The 19877-nt window shown below is 30.2% G+C and overlaps 1 protein-coding gene across 1 annotated transcript in view; it reads right to left on the bottom strand.

Annotated features, from left to right (window-relative positions):
• Positions 1–538: 538 nt before the first annotated feature.
• Positions 539–19877, bottom strand: part of LOC143066997 (uncharacterized) — a 44380-nt gene continuing 25041 nt past the window's right edge. The window contains exons 13-24 of the mRNA XM_076239918.1: positions 14900–17268; positions 13837–13912; positions 13167–13239; positions 12155–12282; positions 11726–11872; positions 11051–11139; positions 8628–8659; positions 7264–7386; positions 6669–6745; positions 5696–5828; positions 3442–3621; positions 539–2425 (exon numbers count right to left, since the gene is read on the bottom strand). Of these exons, the coding sequence (XP_076096033.1) occupies positions 2136–2425; positions 3442–3621; positions 5696–5828; positions 6669–6745; positions 7264–7386; positions 8628–8659; positions 11051–11139; positions 11726–11872; positions 12155–12282; positions 13167–13239; positions 13837–13912; positions 14900–17268 (3717 nt within the window). The 3' untranslated portion in view covers positions 539–2135. The remainder of the gene's footprint in view (positions 2426–3441; positions 3622–5695; positions 5829–6668; positions 6746–7263; positions 7387–8627; positions 8660–11050; positions 11140–11725; positions 11873–12154; positions 12283–13166; positions 13240–13836; positions 13913–14899; positions 17269–19877) is intronic.

The following is a 19877-nucleotide window of genomic DNA, read 5'->3' as shown; positions in this document are numbered from 1 at the left end:
GACCAAAACTCCCAAAATCAATCCCAACCTTCCTTTTGTGTTCATAAACATTGTGTTTAAATTTCATAGATTTCTATTTACTTAAACAAAAGTTATAGTGCAAAAACCAATGTGTCTTCGGACGACAACGATGCCACGGCCAACGTCATACCAATATACGACCGCTTTTTTGCGGTCGTATAAAAATTTCACCCGTTTGTTCAACATGTGTAGAAAATTTCTATGCATACATTTTTGTCACATGGTAATGGAAGTCACGTGAGAGATTCATCTGAAAACTGTATCCCAGAACTGGCCTATTGAGAATAACATTCATGTCAAAGGTAACATTTGTATGAAGTAAGATCTGTAGAGAATCATACAATATCAACTTATTGTTCAAACACAATTCATCGTAGTTTGGTGAGTGTCATAGTTTTGAAGTTATCTAAAGTAGTAATACTGAAATTTATTTGCAGGAGTAGTGCATCTTTAAACTAGTCCAAAAACCTTTTGGTGCAATTTTCATTAGCATGCAGGCATAATGAAAACAAAGATATTTTAAGCTGTCATATAAATTTATCAAATATAACAAACAAACAAGTTCAAATGCATATTTAAAATCATAGCACTGGTTTATACGCAAAAAATAACAACACAATTCAACTTCACATTTTCAACCTTAACTGAAAATATTATCTTCACGAAACTTTTTAAGAAAATTTTTCAATATAATTGAAAAATAATAAAAGATATGAATGAAACAGCTCCTCAAATATCTTGATACATTTCTAAGAAAACAATTCTGTTTTATTAGTCAATTGCAGTAACTTAAATGAGTTATCTAAGTGTGTCTCAATACATATACATGTAGGTGCTTCACTTGATAACTTGCAAACAAGTATCAAACAAAATTTATTCATTCCTGTTAAAATTGAAAAATAAGTGATCTAAGATTACAAAATTTGTCTTGTTCCGGAATAATAAGTTAACATTCAAGCCAAGAAAAATGTGTATGAATACATCTAATATTGAAGCTGCCACTTTATTGCACAATTATTCTTATCCAAGTATATACTTAGTATTTCTATGTAATATACATATGATGATAATATTTAGTTTTTTATTCAACATTCTGATGTCTACAGTTCATTTTTCCCCAAAGTTTCAAGATACAATTTCATTGAATATGAATATTATATAATACAATAACTGTGGTGTAAAGCTTCATGAAGATTCATTTTACGTTTTCATGAGCAATGTATGTACTCATTTGTTAAACAAGATTTCAGTCTTTTGAGAAAATAAAAATAAACAAGATAAAATTTCACAGAACTAATCTCTGCCTAGCAAGTGTTAAGAACATTTTCCTTTGATGACAACATCAATATAAAAAATACAAATTTCAAAGAACATGAATTGGTACTATAAATTTTTCACAATAGAAAAACAAATGGTGATGATTAAGTAAGTATAGAACATTTGAAATGTGTACCGGATATATTTTATTGAAATTTCATTGCATCCAGTGATTTTTTAAAACTTTTTTACAGTGAAATACTAATAAATGGGATACCATGGATTTTTTGTTTGCCTAGCTGTCAATATATGGTATCCACATCTCTGTTAAATCTTCTAAATTAATAAATTAAGAACAAGACTTCATAACTCATAATATTTTCTACACTTTTACATGAATCACTGCAAAATGGTAAAATAATGAACATCAAAGAAAATTGGTTTTTAATTTTGCATCTTTTTTTTTAATATCTTTTCTTCAGGAAATGCAGTTATGAAAGACCTCCAAGTTTATTTAATTGTATATTGAAAAATATAACAAGTTAAATAAGGTTTTGTACACATTGAAATAATTACATTATCCGTAATTATTTTTTTCATTAGAAGCCTTGGCTTCAACAATAGTAATTTGAAAATATTGTGATCCTTCGTTCTGAAATGTTAGATGCTAATTAAACATAGAACATGAAAATTTGCCACAACTGATTCCTATATTATAGGAAACGATTAATAAATATGGTTAACGATTTAAATGCATACATGAATTCAATAATAAAATACAACAAATATAAGAAAATTCTAATACTGTTATAAATTTAAAACATGCATAAATGGTAAAAAGAAAGAGATTGGGGACATCATTTAAAAGAAAAGGAAGACAATTTCCCTTCATATGATGTCAACACAGTTCTAGTATGTTCAATACGATGTTTCAGTTGAGAAGATATGCTTTTCTGGTCTTTCTGAAACCATTCTTTTAACTGAGTAAAAATAGGCATAGGAGTTATAAATGCTATATCCAACAAAGCATTGGCAATAAGTTCTTTTGCTTCCATGGAAACTGTTGCCAATAACAACAGACCAAGCATAAATTTTCTAGTATTTTTTGCTGCAAATTTAGGATCCATTTTTCTTCCCAATATAGTAGCTGAAATTAAAAGAGGAATAAAAAATGTAAGTTATATTACTATAATTTTTCAGATAATAAACTATATTTTAAACATTTGTACTTTCATTTGCTAGATATATTCATTGCCTTTATCTTTATCTTAGTGAGCATAAAAGTTATATGTAACATTTTCAAAATTAAATTTATTTATGTGAGCCTTGGTTGCATTCAAAATGTTGAAATAAAAAATATTTGAGAATCTTGTAAAATGAAAATTAAAGGCATATTCAAATATAAAATATCTTTAAAAAAATCTTTATACAATCTTAAATCATGAAATAATAATCTATATACTACTGCTGCATAATAAGCAACTGACATATTAATGATTCATTTTGGTATCCATGGTAATAACAAATGTTTAGAAATTCCTAGCAACAAATACAATGTCAAACCACAGTAAATATTTTTTTTGTACAAAGGGTATAAGCAAATCCAGGGCCCCATTCTTTTGTGGGGAAAAATGGTTGATTATATAGAGAATCATTGAAACATGACTTAAGCAGGACCCCCCTAAGGTCAGTCAGAGGGCCCCTCTTATAAAAAGTTGTGGATCCGCCACTGAGGTCACTGACAGATTTTATTCAAGAACCTTATCTTGATTTTGTATTAATTCTTGCTCTGAATTTTTCTGAAGTTAAACTTGTTTTGGATGAATTGAATCTTAATTTTCTTGTATTTTTGTGTTGTTGATTCCTGTTTGAATCTTGCTCTGCATTTTGTGTTATTTTATTAATATCTGGATACTGATTTTGAAGATGTCAACTTTTAATATCTCTATTGTGTTAGGAGTGTGTGTTGTCATTCTTACATTAGTCAGATTTTGTATGAACTATTAGAAAATAGTGGAACAGTGTGTTTTTTACTAGTAAAGAAATGGAATACAGAAGTGTTTTGTAGGATTTAAGGGGACCTCCTTTTGTAAAAATTAAGTAAAATATGAATTGTCTCCTGCTTTGGTCTTTTGGATTCCTTGATTTCAAACAATTACTTACCAGCAATGTTGACAATACTTTTAATGTACATTAGAGGAAATCCTCCATTCATATTAGCATTTCCCTTTATTTTTTGGAAAAACTGATTCAAACAAATTGGAGTAAAACTGTTTTTGAAGAATTCTGAGTCCTCTGTTAACAGCAACAATTCCAAACTTTTGTAAACCTCAAATTGTTGGTCTGAAATATTAAAATCAAAAGAAAGTAATATATTTATACATCAAAAATTATGGCTTGTCTATAAGAGAATCATTCATACTGCTAACAATTCTTTACTTTATTGTAAATATATCAGAATATATCAAGTCAATTTTCATTTGGGTTTCCAATCTAATCTTACCAATACAATGCATTAACTTTTTAAATGACCTTCTGATTTTTTTAATCAGAGCAAGTTTCCTTCAAGTGAGAGTATTTAATCATTAATTCAGCTGTATATTCTCTAAACATGTATTTATTAAAGTACTTAACACTATTTACAGTGTTCAATTGCAGTCATCAATAGAAACAACATAAAATGAAGTTAAATGAGTAAATATTTACCAGAAATAACATATGTAGTGTATTCATCAATGTGTTAACACTTAGTCCCCCCACCCACACACACAAAATATAGGGCATACACCAAGCATCAATGAGTTAATATTTACCAGAAATAAAGATGTATCTGATAAGAACCAATGAGTTAATATTTACCAGAAATAAAGATGTATCTGATAAGAATCAATGAGTTAATATTTACCAGAAATAAAGATGTATCAGATAAGAACCAATGAGTTAATATTTACCAGAAATAAAGATGTATCTGATAAGAATCAATGAGTTAATATTTACCAGAAATAAAGATGTATCTGATAAGAATCAATGAGTTAATATTTACCAGAAATAAAGATGTATCTGATAAGATACAATGAGTTAATATTTACCAGAAATAAAGATGTATCTGATAAAATACAATGAGTTAATATTTACCAGAAATAAAGATGTATCTGATAAGAATCAATGAGTTAATATTTACCAGAAATAAAGATGTATCTGATAAGAATCAATGAGTTAATATTTACCAGAAATAAAGATGTATCTGATAAAATACAATGAGTTAATATTTACCAGAAATAAAATATATCAGATAAGAATCAATGAGTTAATATTTACCAGAAATAAAGATGTATCTGATAAGATACAATGAGTTAATATTTACCAGAAATAAAGATGTATCTGATAAGATACAATGAGTTAATATTTACCAGAAATAAAGATGTATCTGATAAGAATCAATGAGTTAATATTTACCAGAAATAAAGATGTATCAGATAAGAACCAATGAGTTAATATTTACCAGAAATAAAGATGTATCTGATAAGAATCAATGAGTTAATATTTACCAGAAATAAAGATGTATCTGATAAGAATCAATGAGTTAATATTTACCAGAAATAAAGATGTATCAGATAAGAACCAATGAGTTAATATTTACCAGAAATAAAGATGTATCTGATAAGAATCAATGAGTTAATATTTACCAGAAATAAAGATGTATCTGATAAGATACAATGAGTTAATATTTACCAGAAATAAAGATGTATCTGATAAGAATCAATGAGTTAATATTTACCAGAAATAAAGATGTATCTGATAAGATACAATGAGTTAATATTTACCAGAAATAAAGATGTATCTGATAAAATACAATGAGTTAATATTTACCAGATATAAAGATGTATCTGATAAGAATCAATGAGTTAATATTTACCAGAAATAAAGATGTATCTGATAAGAATCAATGAGTTAATATTTACCAGAAATAAAGATGTATCTGATAAAATACAATGAGTTAATATTTACCAGAAATAAAATATATCAGATAAGAATCAATGAGTTAATATTTACCAGAAATAAAGATGTATCTGATAAGATACAATGAGTTAATATTTACCAGAAATAAAGATGTATCTGATAAGAATCAATGAGTTAATATTTACCAGAAATAAAGATGTATCTGATAAGAATCAATGAGTTAATATTTACCAGAAATAAAATATATCAGATAAGAATGAATGAGTTAATATTTACCAGAAATAAAATATATCAGATAAGAATGAATGAGTTAATATTTACCAGAAATAAAGATGTATCTGATAAGAATCAATGAGTTAATATTTACCAGAAATAAAATATATCAGATAAGAATAAATGAGTTAATATTTACCAGAAATAAAATATATCAGATAAGAATGAATGAGTTAATATTTACCAGAAATAACACTGTCAGTTTCATCTTGTTTAGTAATTTTCAGTAACTCTTGTAACAATATCCTCATCACTGCAGGAGCCTCCATGTTTTGTGGTTTTGACCAATTACACAATGACGAGTAACAGACAATCACCTACAATATAAGTATCATTATCATTATAACAACAAAACATTATTGCATAGTACTATCGATCAGCTCAATCGTTTCTATTACTTTCTTGTTTAAAATGAAATAGATCAGTTGTTGGTTTTTTTTCTGTACTTATTTATTTTTTGATTGTGTCAATTGTAATGATCTTTTCTTAGTTGATTGAATTGACATCTGATGTACTGATGTATCAATTGTGCCTTCAGTTCTATATTATTTAGAGTACATTCCTGATCAATTGTGCCTTCAATTCTATATTATTTAGAGTACATTCCTGATCAATTGTGCCTTCAGTTCTATATTATTTAGAGTACATTCATGATCAATTGTACCTTCAGTTCTATATTATTTAGAGTACATTCCTGATCAATTGTGCCTTCAATTCTATATTATTTAGAGTACATTCCTGATCAATTGTGCCTTCAGTTCTATATTATTTAGAGTACATTCCTGATCAATTGTGCCTTCAGTTCTATATTATTTAGAGTACATTCCTGATCAATTGTGCCTTCAGTTCTATATTATTTAGAGTACATTCATGATCAATTGTACCTTCAGTTCTATATTATTTAGAGTACATTCCTGATCAATTGTGCCTTCAGTTCTATATTATTTAGAGTACATTCCTGATCAATTGTGCCTTCAGTTCCATGTACATTCTTGATCAATTGTGCCTTCAGTTCCATGTACATTCTTGATCAATTGTGCCTTCAGTTCCATGTACATTCTTGATCAATTGTGCCTTCAGTTCTATATTATTTAGAAAAGTATCACCTTACTATAACACAGTTTTGGACTTCATCCAAACCATAAACAATTTCTTACCTTTTCATGTTTTTCTTTATCTGTTAGTAAAATTTTCATAATGCAAAATTCAAATGTTGTCAGCAAAATACTTGGATCTGAAAAGAAAAAACAAAATGGACTATGAACTATGCTCACTAATGATCACTATTTACATTTTTGGTAAACAGGAAGATGACAGCCAACTGATATGAAAATGCATAACATATTGTAGCATGCTCTTATAAAGCTTAATACAAGATTTGAGCAAGCTTTGGTATAGTTCCTGTGAAAATAAGAGCAAAACTTGATCACTTAAACCTGGTTAAACTCCCCACAATTGTGCCTACACATGGTCAGGCTACCTGCACTATGTAATGGTCATTGTTGTCTGTCTTTGTGTATGAAAAGTGTGGTCTGTTTTGCTATCAAATTTAATGGGCTATTTTTGATAATATTTATTATGCATTATCTAATTAATACTAGAAAGACCTTAAGTAAAAGGTTTGAGATATTAAACTAGAACTTTATATTGTCTTATTTTCATGAAATGCTGATATTTAATTTGTAGATTTCAGGCTACAATGCCCCAATGATTGATAGAATAAAGTTTGCACCACTTAGATATCCAACTGACCTGTATTAGTTTTGTACAAGACTTCAGGCCAAACTCCTATTATTGACAAACCAAGGGTTATATACCTTGGATAACCACTGGTTACTATACGGTAAAACAGTACTCTGACAAAGTCAACATTTCCTGAAAAAAACATCAAATAAATGTAAACAAAATTAACCGCAAAGTGAAAGTACATTCATCGGTTTATTCCTTGAATGCCAACATCTTTTGATCTACAGACAATTTACCTGTTAAATTATGTTGGCATTCAAGGAATAGGTGCAAGTAGTTATCACAACAAAAGTGCATGCTTATCAAAACAATCATATTAATTAAACAATAGGTAAATTCCAGGAAGCTAAATCAAATGGGCAGCAATCCTATTGCACCAATTACTGTTTTTCAGGGGTATCATTTGCGCCAATTTTTGTTTTCCAAATGTAAGAAATGAATTCAAATGCATTAGACAGTCAATGTACAGAGAGAATAAAACGTATTGCTTTGCTGAATATTTAATAAAGATATACAAAAAGAGAAGAAAATAGAAGCTTTTGCTGGTTATGTTTTAGCCACATAAATTATGTTGATGACACAGTTCTTGGTTCCTACCATACATATGGGCTTTATTATTATAAGAATTACAAGCAATTACCACATTAAGTCCATTACAAGCGTTAAGTTTAATTAATTGTTCAATTAAAAGTTCATATAGTTCATATCAACTAATAAAATATTTAAAATGATATGGAATTAAATAAATCTCTAATATCCTTTTAGTAGTTTGAAATTATTGATTTTTTTTTGTTGGCGTTCAAGGAATAGGTAACATATAAAATGTTGGCATTCGAGGAAGACACCCATTCATCAAACCATTCTGTTATACAAAATGTAATAAACAGATATGTCAGAAGCACAAGCTGCATATTGAAATTGTTGCAAATTGTATAAGATAATTAATCATAAGTCAAAATAAAAATAATTGTCACTGAAGCATGAAGTGAGTGAGTCGGTGATATTATTAAATTGGGAGACTGCTATATACCCCTGAACAGGCAACATCTCACCATGCTATAGGATTACAGGTTCCTTTGTATCTTTAAAAGGAATTTTGTTTTATGATTCAAATACCAAAAAACAATCAAATTATGCTGTTAGTTTTCTAAGTGGAATTATTTCATATTTTTCATGTCAGGGCCTTTATAGCAGACAACACAGTATGGGTTTTTCTCATTGTTGAAGACTGTATGTTTGCCTATGATTGCTAACATCCACTTCATTTGAACTTTGTGGATAGTCGTCTCATTTGTAATCATACCACATCTCCTTATTTGTAAATATATACCAATGATAATTTTTTTTGATAGATTTTTTAAATCACTTACCTTCTTTCTGGCATATTCCTGTGAACATTCGACTGAAATTGAGAAATAAAAGTTGTTACAAAACTGTAATTTTTCCGGGAAATATTCAAAACACATTGCTGGAAAGAATAATTTAAATTGCAAGCTAATTTATCAAGTTACAGTTAAAATATTAAAGCATGCAAACCAAGAGTTTAAATGCCTTGCTTGCCAACTTTGTTTGGTTGTTTGCTCAGGCATTGTAATTAAGATTGACACCTAAATTTAATGGAGAGGTGGGGTAACAGTTTGTTTACTATATAAAAAAGAGTTGATTGGACAATGGATATTATATTGGAATAAATTTTGATATTCATTGACCAATCAAACCAATTATTTTAAAGACATAAAATTGGCTCATAGTTAATAACTTATTTGTTTTCTCTTAACTAATCATATGATAACAACACTTAGTTAAATATTACATGGAAAGGAGACCAAAATTTTTCACAAACTTGGACTTTATCATTTTTCTTTGCAATATGATATTAATAATAATAATATCTTTATTTAAAGTAAGTAACTCATTTGGATTGAACCAATTTTCAATAAGGCTCTCTACATACAATTTTAACAATATGAATAAAACATAATTAATCTATTATTACACACATGTAAACAATAGATGTATATAAAGTAATATAACAACAACCAGATGCTCCACAAGGCGCAGCTTTATACGACTGCAGAGGTAGAAACCCTGAACAGTTGGACACAACATTTAAGCTTGATACAGCTCTGAATTTGGATTGTGATTAAATAGTTGACACAACATAGGTTTCTGACACAGAATGAATGTGGTCTAAGAACTTAAACTTACAAACTTAAAAATTTTAAATCAGACATTTACCTATTATGGTCCAATATCCTAACTCTAAATACATGGTTAGATTCAGCATATCATAGAACCCCAAGAATTCAATTTTTGATGAAATCAAACAAAGTTTAATTTTTGACCCTTTGAACCTTAATGTAGACCAATTTGAAAACGGGACAATACTGTGCAATTGAATATTTCTTGCTATTGCACAAAACTGTGCAATTGAAAATTTCTTGCTATTGCGCAATATTGTGCAATTAGATCTCTCTTGCTATTGCACAATATTGTGCAATTAAAGATTTCTTGCTATTGCACAATACTGTGCAATTGAAGATTTCTTGCTATTGCGCAATACTGTGCAATTGAAAATTTCTTGCTATTGCACAATACTAAATATAATAATTTTGGACAGCGATTTGGACCGACTTAAAAACTGGGCCCATAATCAAAAATCTAAGTACATGTTTAGATTCAGCATATCAAAGAACCCAAAGAATTCAATTTATGTTAAAATCAAGCTAGGTTTAATTTTGGACCCTTTGGACCTTAATGTAGACCAATTTGAAAACAGGACCAAAAACAAAGAATCTGAATACACGGCATATCAAAGAGCCCCAATAATTAATTTTTTGATGAAAACAAACAAAGTTTAATTTTGGACCCTTTTGGCCCCTAATACATTGAGACCAAAACTCCCAAAATCAATCCCAACCTTCCTTTTAAGGTCATAAACCTTATGTTAAAATTTCACAGATTTCTGTTAACTTATACTAAAGTTATTGTGCGAAAACCAAGAAAAATGCTTGTTTGGGCCCTTTTTGGCCCCTAATTCCTAAACTGTAGGGACCAAAACACCTGAAATCAATCCCAACCTTCCTTTTATGGTCATAAACCTTTTGTTTAAATTTCATAGATTTCTATTTACTTTTACTAAGTTAAAGTGCGAAAACCAAATGTCTTCGTACGATGAGGAAGACGAAGCCAATGTGATACCAATATACGACCAAAAAATTTTCAATTTTTGCGGTCGTATAAATACACCTATGGTATACATTGTGGCTTAACTTATAAATTTAACACTTCTAACAATATAATGACTTATAAGAGTCTATTGTATCTATTCAAGAAATTGGTATTTATTTATTTTATTCTTCAACTCAACCATATTTAGTTTTGTTTCATCTAATTAACATTTACATATATATTCTTTGTAATTATGATTGGCCGATTCAATAATAAACTTTCATGTTTGCAACCAAGAAACACATTATAGCTTGCTGTTCGGTGTGAACCAAGGCTCCGTGTTAAAGGCCATACTTTGATCTTTAATGGTTTACTTTTATAAATTGTTACTTGGATGGAGAGTTGTCTCATTGACAATCATACCACATCTTCTTTCATATAAAAGGAAAAAACTTAATGACAGAAATGGAAGATTTGCTATAAAAATTTTTATTTGGCTATTTAAACAATTCCGCATGGGTATTTTTTTATTTTTTTACTGAATTATTGAACTTACAAAAATTCTTTTAGAAAAAAATAATGATAAAACCTCCCTAAAAAAAAACCCAATGCTAAATATTACCAGAGTGCTGTTCTTCCTAGTATGGTTACCACATCTCTCAGCATGATACAATTCCACAAAGCATCCAACAATCTCGTCTTAAACTCAACCTAAAATTCATCAAAAATGCAAAATAATGCAGACATTTCTAAAACAATATGAAATACATCTGTAATCTTTCAAAGAAAAATGCTTATGACAAATAGAACTTGGAGTCCAATAAATATCTATCTACAGTTTTCATAGTCTTTTAAAATTGTTACTCATTAAAAAAGTTGCAGTCAAATAATATCTTTCTCATTTTATTCATGAAATTAGTTGTCTTCCTATAGAAAAATAAACTCAGCCTCAAATATTGACTACCTGCCAATAAATAAATATATAAACCTATAATGGTTTACTTTTACAAATTGTGACTTGGATGGAGAGTTGTCTCATTAGTACTCACACCACATCTTCTCATATCTACTGTAAATTCAGAAATTATTGCGAGGTTTTTATTATTGGGGAAAATGCAACAGAGTTGTAAACGCAATAATCTAAACTCGCATTTTGAAATATTTTATATGAATTAAACACAACTTTTCTCAAAATCGTAAAAATAAAAATCGCATTTAAGTCTTAAATGACAAAATCACAATAATAAATGCGCACAATAATTTCTGAATTTACAGTACTTGAATACATTAAACATACCCAAATGTTGTTGTGTATTATGTAAACAAATAGATCTACAAGTCTTGACTCCTGTGTAGTGAGGAATGGTCCTGGTTTGGTTTCCTCTTTATTTTTACAGGATCTATACATACTGTTTAACATCTCCTCCTCACCACTTCTCAAATACTGCAAAAATTAAAGTATAGATTAATTGTTATATCACATCACACAAATGTACATTTAATGAAGTTTGGCTCCAAGTTTCAAGATTATAGGGTATACTTTGATAGAAAGCTTTCAGATTAGAGTTTGAACTTAATATATATCCATCAACATTGTAAGGCAACCACTTATAACTTTCATTTTGGGAATCAATATTCTAACCTCTTATTTAGATGGGCAATATTTCTTTCAAAACTTGATAATCCAATAAAATATACAGAATAATATGTTAAAGATAATATATACCTGTGTTGTCCATAATATAACAGCAGGCAGTACAGCGGCAGGATCTTTGTCTGTCAGTAACTTGACCTTGATATCCTCTGGGGTCATGTGGTACAAACATATATACTGCTGTAGGTATATTTCAACATCTGAAAATGTAATGAAAATCTGGAAATTTTGATACAACATATAATATTTGTAGATTAGAATTATATACCATATCTATAACCTGGTTTCAGATTGCTGTACTTTTCAAATATTTTCTTTATTAAATAAAGTTGATAATATTTCACCATTGCAAGAGAATAAAAGAGATTGCAGCAACTTGATAGCAAATGAATAATGCTATATATTAAATTCTGAATGTTTAACTTAACTATATCAAACAATATTAATTTTATTTAAACTGACATATCATCTTAAGGAGGGGTATTGGCAAACAATATCAGTCAAGAGAAGGTAAATTTTATTGCAGTCTCTCTTTTCAATATTGGTGTTTGTTATCAGTTTATAACATTGTATTCAAAGAAAAGCACTTTAAATACATAAAATCACTAAATAAAAATATACATACATTTGTCATAAATAATATTTCATATTGCTAATTAAAAACAAAATTTCGTTAGCTTTTTAAAAATGGTTAACTGTAGCTTGAAAAAACATGTATGGTGACCAACAGTAAGAAATTACAAGATCATATGACCCTTACAGAGTTTATAAATAGAATGTTTCATACTTTATAGTAGAGGCAACATGTTTTACCCACAACATTCTGTATGTAAGTACCTGTCCAAAATCAGGAGTCTGTAATTCAGCGGTTGTTGTAGTGTTACAGATTTTTTTTTTCTTCATTTTTTGTAGATAAATTATGCCATTAATTTTCTTGTTAGAATACTTTTACTTTTGTCATTTCAGGGCCTTTAAAAGCAGACGATGCAGTATGGACATATCTCATTGTTGAAGGCTGCATTATGATATCCATTTGACTTTTCAATTTTAATTGTTACTGACGTTTTAGTCCAGATCATCTTACCTTTCCAATACCCTGTTTCCTGCTTTAAGACAACCTTCTCCTCTTGGGTTTCAGATTTCTTTTCTTTTGTACACTGTAGAATCGAACATAAATAAATTGATATAAAACAATGTATCTTCCCTAGAGAATCAAACATGTTTATAGTTATCATTCTACAGCACGAGGGATTTCCTTTTAAAAATGGTCTGACAGTGATATTTGGCTTATAATTCAAAATACAAAATACCAGGTTGTTTATCCTTGCCACATTGTCATGTGAACGTCACTATCCAATAGTCGCGAACCTTGTCAGTACTTGTCTTATGACATATCTTGACATTTTCCACGAGTTGCAGAATTGGTTGTTAATGGCATTTTTTTATTACTGCAATTTAATTAATACATTTACCCAACATCTTATTATATTCATATCAAACATGAGGTATAATTATAATAAATATAATTTTAATAAAGCAGAGACCACAGAGATATCTTATATGTATGCTTATGATAAAAGGTATGTCTAAAAACAGATGAACAGCTGCCAATGGTATAAATCCGTGAAGAAAAGAATAAATCTTAAAAAGTGTAGTTAAAGTTACTGGACTGCATTCTCTATACCATTAGACATGCTAGAGTTAAAACACATTAAAAACCCTGTCAACATAAAATATATGACAGAAAAGCAAACCTTTTTCTTGTCTTTGATTTCACTTGCTATAGGTTCTAAACTTTTTCGCTTTAGGGCTGCTCCTTGTTTTGGAACTCTGAAAAAAAATATTATAAGGTTAATTTACCATGTTGACACTTTTTAAATGTGTATGATTTGCATAATTAAACCATCTGTCATTCTAAAAATTCCAACAATTGTGTAAAGTTCCAAGTGAATTGAACAAAGCATGCTCATGTTATGGTTCAACATGTGAAAAATTTGAAGTCCTTAACTTCGAAACAACAAACTGTGAAAATTTCAAAACCAAAACAGTGCTTTATTTTGTCAATCTTAACAAAAGTGTAATGTTTTGAAGAAATAAAATTAAGCATACTAAACAAAGTAAGTGTTCATTATGGGATTTTTTTTCATGAACAAAATCCCATGTCTCTGGAATGACCAAAAGGGTATATGAAAATTGAATGGCAATACATAGTCAACCGACTACTGGTTTAATTTCAATTGTACTGGAACAAAATGCTAATTTGATCTATAACTTGTGGTTATAAAACTATATAACAAATATCAAATCAATATTTTCAAGCATGACAAAAAAAGTATGGAAAACCCATTATTTGAGTGAAATTTCAAATTCCATGGACCATAACTCTGTACAAAATTATCAGACAGGAACAAAATTTGAACTTGATCTGTAACATGTCATGTTCAAACAAAATACCAAATATCAAATCAATATTTTCAAGCAAGAAGAAAACAGTGTGGAAAACTGATTTGTAGGACTGACGGATGAACACACATATAAACAGAGTGCAAACCTAAAGACCCCCTTCAACTTTGTCGGTAGTGGACTAATAATGCAATCATTATAAATTCAGGTAAAAACCGCCCATGGACAACTGTGACCACAACAAAAAGGATTACAGACTGAAAATCATGACGCCAAAAATTTTAGTATTAATGAAAATACCGAACTACCTGCCCAATTTTTTTATTTCAAATGTTACTTAAACAGACATTTGTTTTGTTTTTTGGCTTAATGTTTTCTATAGGAAATGTACTATTTCTAACAACGAATAACTACCTGCTAATTCTTTGCTTTCTGTTTAATGTTAATGGATCTCTCTCAGCAGGTACTGGTTTCTTGGCACTGCTGGTCTGGTCAGTACTAGTAGAGGCTGAGGTACAGGCACTGATAGGTTTAACATGTATAGCATGTATTGGCACACTTGATGAGAAGCTACATGGCCTACTCTTGGTTCTTTTCTTTGGAACATTGATGGGTGTACTCCTGTTTGAATGAGTTTCTGAGACATCATCCTCTATCCACGGGGAACCAGGTAGTGGTGAAACTGGTTCACTTTGTCGAGCTGGTGATGGAGGTAGTGGTGAAATCATCATTGGAATGGTAAAATCAAATGGTGAAACAGTTAATGGTGAAAGTGGTAACGGTGAATGTAAAGACTTTGGTTGACTGTCAATCTTTAAACAAACATTGTGTATATCTGGTGATATAACTGTCGACGAAGGAACAGTTTTAGTATTTAATCCATGTAGAACTAACTGATGGAGAGTCTTTGTTGGAATGTTTACTTGACTAGATTCACTTGCAGAATTACAAATCTGTCCAATGGCATTTATTTTGTTTTTCTCAATAACTTTCTTCTTATCCTTATTTTTTTTCTTAACTTTTGCTGTAGGTAAGTCTTCTTTCAAATCTATAATTTTACTTTTCTCACTTGAGTTTGTTTGATAATTATCTCTCTCCGTGTTTTTATCACCATTTTTATTATCTCCCTTAGAAGACATTTTCAGTTCAATATCAGCAGAAATCCTTTCTGTATCTGCAATACTATCCTGACTAGATCTTCTTGATTCAATAAATTTCAAATATTTTTCTTTTAATATGTGATTTTCACTCTTTTCACAAATAACAGAGGAAACTATTTCCTTATCAACATTTGGTTCACCGACATTAACCACCTCCAAACCAGCATGTGCTGTCCTCAATTCAGTATTTAAATTACAATCTGAATTATCCACATGATTGTCAATGATATCAACTTTAAATCCTAAGCTATCCTGATGAGATATTTTTCTATCTGAATGTTTAGCTGCACTTTCTTTCTGCACTATTTTATTTACAGTCATTTCATCCTTTGTTTTGAGGTTTTGATCTTTTTCTATATCAATTTTTTCTTTCACAACTGCATCCAAGTTCTCATTAGAATAAAGATCACCAGTTCTCGATATTTCATTTTGTATAACTTGACTACTTGAAGATTTTGAATACAAATTCTCACTTTCTAAAGAAGATTGTGATTTCAATGCAAAACCACCACTTTCCTGTCTGATCATACTCCTAGTCAATTTTTCAGAAGTTTGTATTCTATTTTCATCCTTAGCACACTTTTTGTGTAAAGAATCTTTTTGAGTATTTTCTGTATGAGATCGCTGTTGACTGTCATCTGATTTGCATAGAGGTTTTTCTTGCTGATGTATAATATTTTCATCCTTTTTCTTTACCAAAGGGAGATCATCCAAATTTGGAGTTTCACAAAACTCTCTCGTTGAATTATCTTCCAAATTACAATTGTCATAAACTAAGTCGTCTAAATCAAATCCATTATCACCAGAATCTTTCTTCTCTTTTAAACTATTATTGTCAATAAAACCTGTATCAGTCCTCTGGTTTGTATCACTTTTATTTATTTTGTCTGATAATCTATTTGCATTCTTTGTTTTCAATTCATCACCAGCTGGTTTCTCAGCAAATTCAATTTTACGAGATGTATTCAAAGAGGGCTTGTTTTTATTTATTTTGTCAACACATTTGTCCTCTGAAGGTTTGACTGGTATGAATTCATTAGGATAAACTTCTAAGCAAGCTGCTTTTTGAACAGGTTCAGTTATTTTTACTGCTTTAGATTTTATAGGCATATCTTTTATTGTTTTAGGGTTGAATTTCTTAAATGCAGAATGTTCACTCAGTTCAACTTTGCTATCAGATTTTTCACTTCTTGTCTTCTCACTTTCTAACACTTTTTCTAAATTGTCACCTTTTTCATTAGGTTTCTCCAAACTATCCAATGATAACACTTTAAAGTTGTCATGTGATTGTTTTGCAGTGAAGTTTACATCCATTTCATTAGATATCACATTTTCAGAATCTGAATCTGACAAACTTTCACCTTCACCTTCAGTCATCTTTATAAAAGAGTTTGATTTGAGTAACTCTATTTTTCTGTCATTTTTACTAGTATTTGAAACTTTATTTTTTGGTTTTTGTTTGATTTCCACCAATGGTGATAGTGTTTGAACTTTCCTCAGTAAGGACTGTGACCTTGATGTTTGCCAAACAGGTGATGACCTAAGAAGTTCAGATTCCAATATATTTGCCATATCATCAATGTTTTCTTCATCACTTTCCATATTACATATCAAAGGCTTGTTCTAAAAAAAGTTTAGAAGAATTAATTAGGAAAAGAGGATTTTTTTTTGTAGTTTCATTGTAATGTTAAACTAATAGACTGAGTAAAAAACTAAGAAGGTGTGGTATGACTGCAAAGGGGGTCCATTAAATTTTAACATTCTGTGTGTGCTTGCCTCAGGTCAGGAGCCTGTAATTCAGTGGTTGTAGTTTGCTGCTGTGTATTATTTCTATTTTTTGTTCATTATTTTGTACATAAATCAGGTCTTTCCTTTTCTGATTAAAATTGTTTAAAAATTGTCATTTCAGGGTTTTTTATAGCTTGCTATGCAGAATTGGTTTCCTGTTGATGTGACCTATAGTTGCTAACTTATTAGTCAAATGGTCTTTGGTGGAGAGTTATCTTATTGGCGATAATACCACTTCATTTTATTTTCTATGCAAAAGTTTCAAAGCAATGAACTATGATGAGGGGTTGGGTTCAATTTTAAATGACCTAATCACAAACTAATACATTGTTGACACTGCCCGAAACAGCAGGACCAAGTCCCAATTTTTTTGTTAACCCTTTACTCCATGGATATTTTTTTTTAAAATACTTGATTCGCATAGGATTTTTTTCTGTAAAAAAATCATCAGGTTTAAAGTGTTAATGCATTGTGAAAACTAATATTTCATCAATAAAATTCAAGTCAGATATTCCTATGAATCTCCTTTTCATATTGGATACAATTTTTTTTAAGTCTGATGCAGACATTTTGGAGACATAGCGTTTCAACTGAGGTACTACACAGGCGTCAAAAGGCGTCATTATGGAGTAAAGGGAGTGGCCACTTACTACAGGTGTTGGTGACATGACCTATATTTATATGTTTACAATCCTACAAACAGGGGTGTGGAAATGCTATGGCCGACTCGCCCGACTCGTACATTTGAACAACCAGACAAGTATTTGTTTTTGTCTAAGCTGCCCGTGGACGAGTAAAAAGTTATAGAGACAAAGTTCAAATCCAACAAAAATATAGAATACATTTAAAATGTGTAAAGATGTTCAATTTATGTAAAAGAAACCAATGGTCAGCAAGTAAAAACACCAATGTTCATGATGTTGAATATTACATAAAGGAAATAGATCAATTAACCAAATAAATAAAAATAAGTATGTGAACCCGAGTCGCGTAGGATGGAAATTTGGAAAATAAAATTATTTTCAGTTTGTCTTTATATTTATTGTCAGAGTGGTAAATAGAAGGGATGCTTTAATTGCCCATTAAGACAATTATAAAAAAAAAAAAACCAAGTGTGTCAGTTGACAGAAACACCAAAAAATTCAATAGTTAATCCATTATTTAATTTTCATTTCTTCACTCACTGTCCTCTAAATTAGTGCACGTATGTATGTATATCATTATATGTATCTACTGGCTACAATTCTTATTCAAAAACTGCTGCAAAAATGACTTTTACATGTCATTTCATTGGTTGGTTTGCTGTAAGGTTTTTGTCCCATAGATGTTAACCTACTTTCCTATGCAAAACAGTGCTAAGAATTATGTATTAGCTAACACTGAAATACTTCAATATTTATTGGAACCATCAGGGCAAGTAACTTTTTTCCAGACAAGTGAAATTTACAGTTTTACTTGCCCAGGGACAAGTGCCCACAGCAAATATTTCCTCACCCCTGAGGCCAAAATAAAAAACATGTTTGTTTCCCCTTGCCCCGACCGGGTCAAAAATAAGCCCCTGAGTCAAAAAATTATTTGCCCCAAAAAAATCGGATTTTTTTTTATTCCCGAAAATAATTCGTTTCCATTCCGACATTGGTTCCGATATTATCGGAAGTCTTCCCGGAACTCTCTGGAGTTATCTATCAATTTAGCGGTATGTATCGAGGGTAAACTGTCTGCTTGAAAGATGGGCGACAAGATCGCATTGTCGTCTTCTGTACGAATTAAGTACAAGGACGCGTCAAAGGTATTACTCATCGTGGTAAATAGATTATACAGCTTTTCAAAAAGGTGCACATGGAACGACGTGTTGAACGATTTAACTACAGTTGATGGTCACAACATAGATAAATAAGATGAAGTGACAGTTTCTGTGTCTGATAAGATGGCTAACGGTGTGACTTTTGAGCCCGATTTTGCTGATGAAATAAGAGTTGTTCATGGTTTTGACAAGAGACTCAAATACGTCCAATTGGACACTATAAGGGACGCACCACCTTCAAATGACAAAAACAATAATCAGACTAATAGTTATGCACAAAATGCATTTGACGTCCTAATGAGAAAAGCTAATACTCAGGCAAACTCGAAAGTGCCTTCCAAACTTGATGAAACAGCACCAAGATTTACTGGTAGGTATGTTAAAATTATTTACGGTAAGAATTTTCTTTATTTTCTTGAAGGCTTGAGATGGTGTATGGTTCATGTCATTATAAATTAACTTGCCCCACACCAACTCAATTTCTATCTATATCCCAAACTTTTGGCCTGGAAAAATGGTGTGGGAGGGGCTAAAATGGTAACTTCCTAGGCGGAATGCTGCCGAAATATTTTACAGGTGTGGACTTTGTCATTTTTTATACCCCGCCACACGTTGTGGCGAGGTATTATGTGATACCCTC

The sequence above is a fragment of the Mytilus galloprovincialis genome, chromosome 3 (genome assembly GCF_965363235.1).
Source record: "Mytilus galloprovincialis chromosome 3, xbMytGall1.hap1.1, whole genome shotgun sequence".
In the NCBI taxonomy this organism is placed as follows: Eukaryota; Metazoa; Mollusca; class Bivalvia; order Mytilida; family Mytilidae; genus Mytilus; species Mytilus galloprovincialis.
The sequence above is the reverse complement of the archived record's forward strand: the minus strand, read 5'-3'. Positions and strand labels throughout refer to the sequence as shown.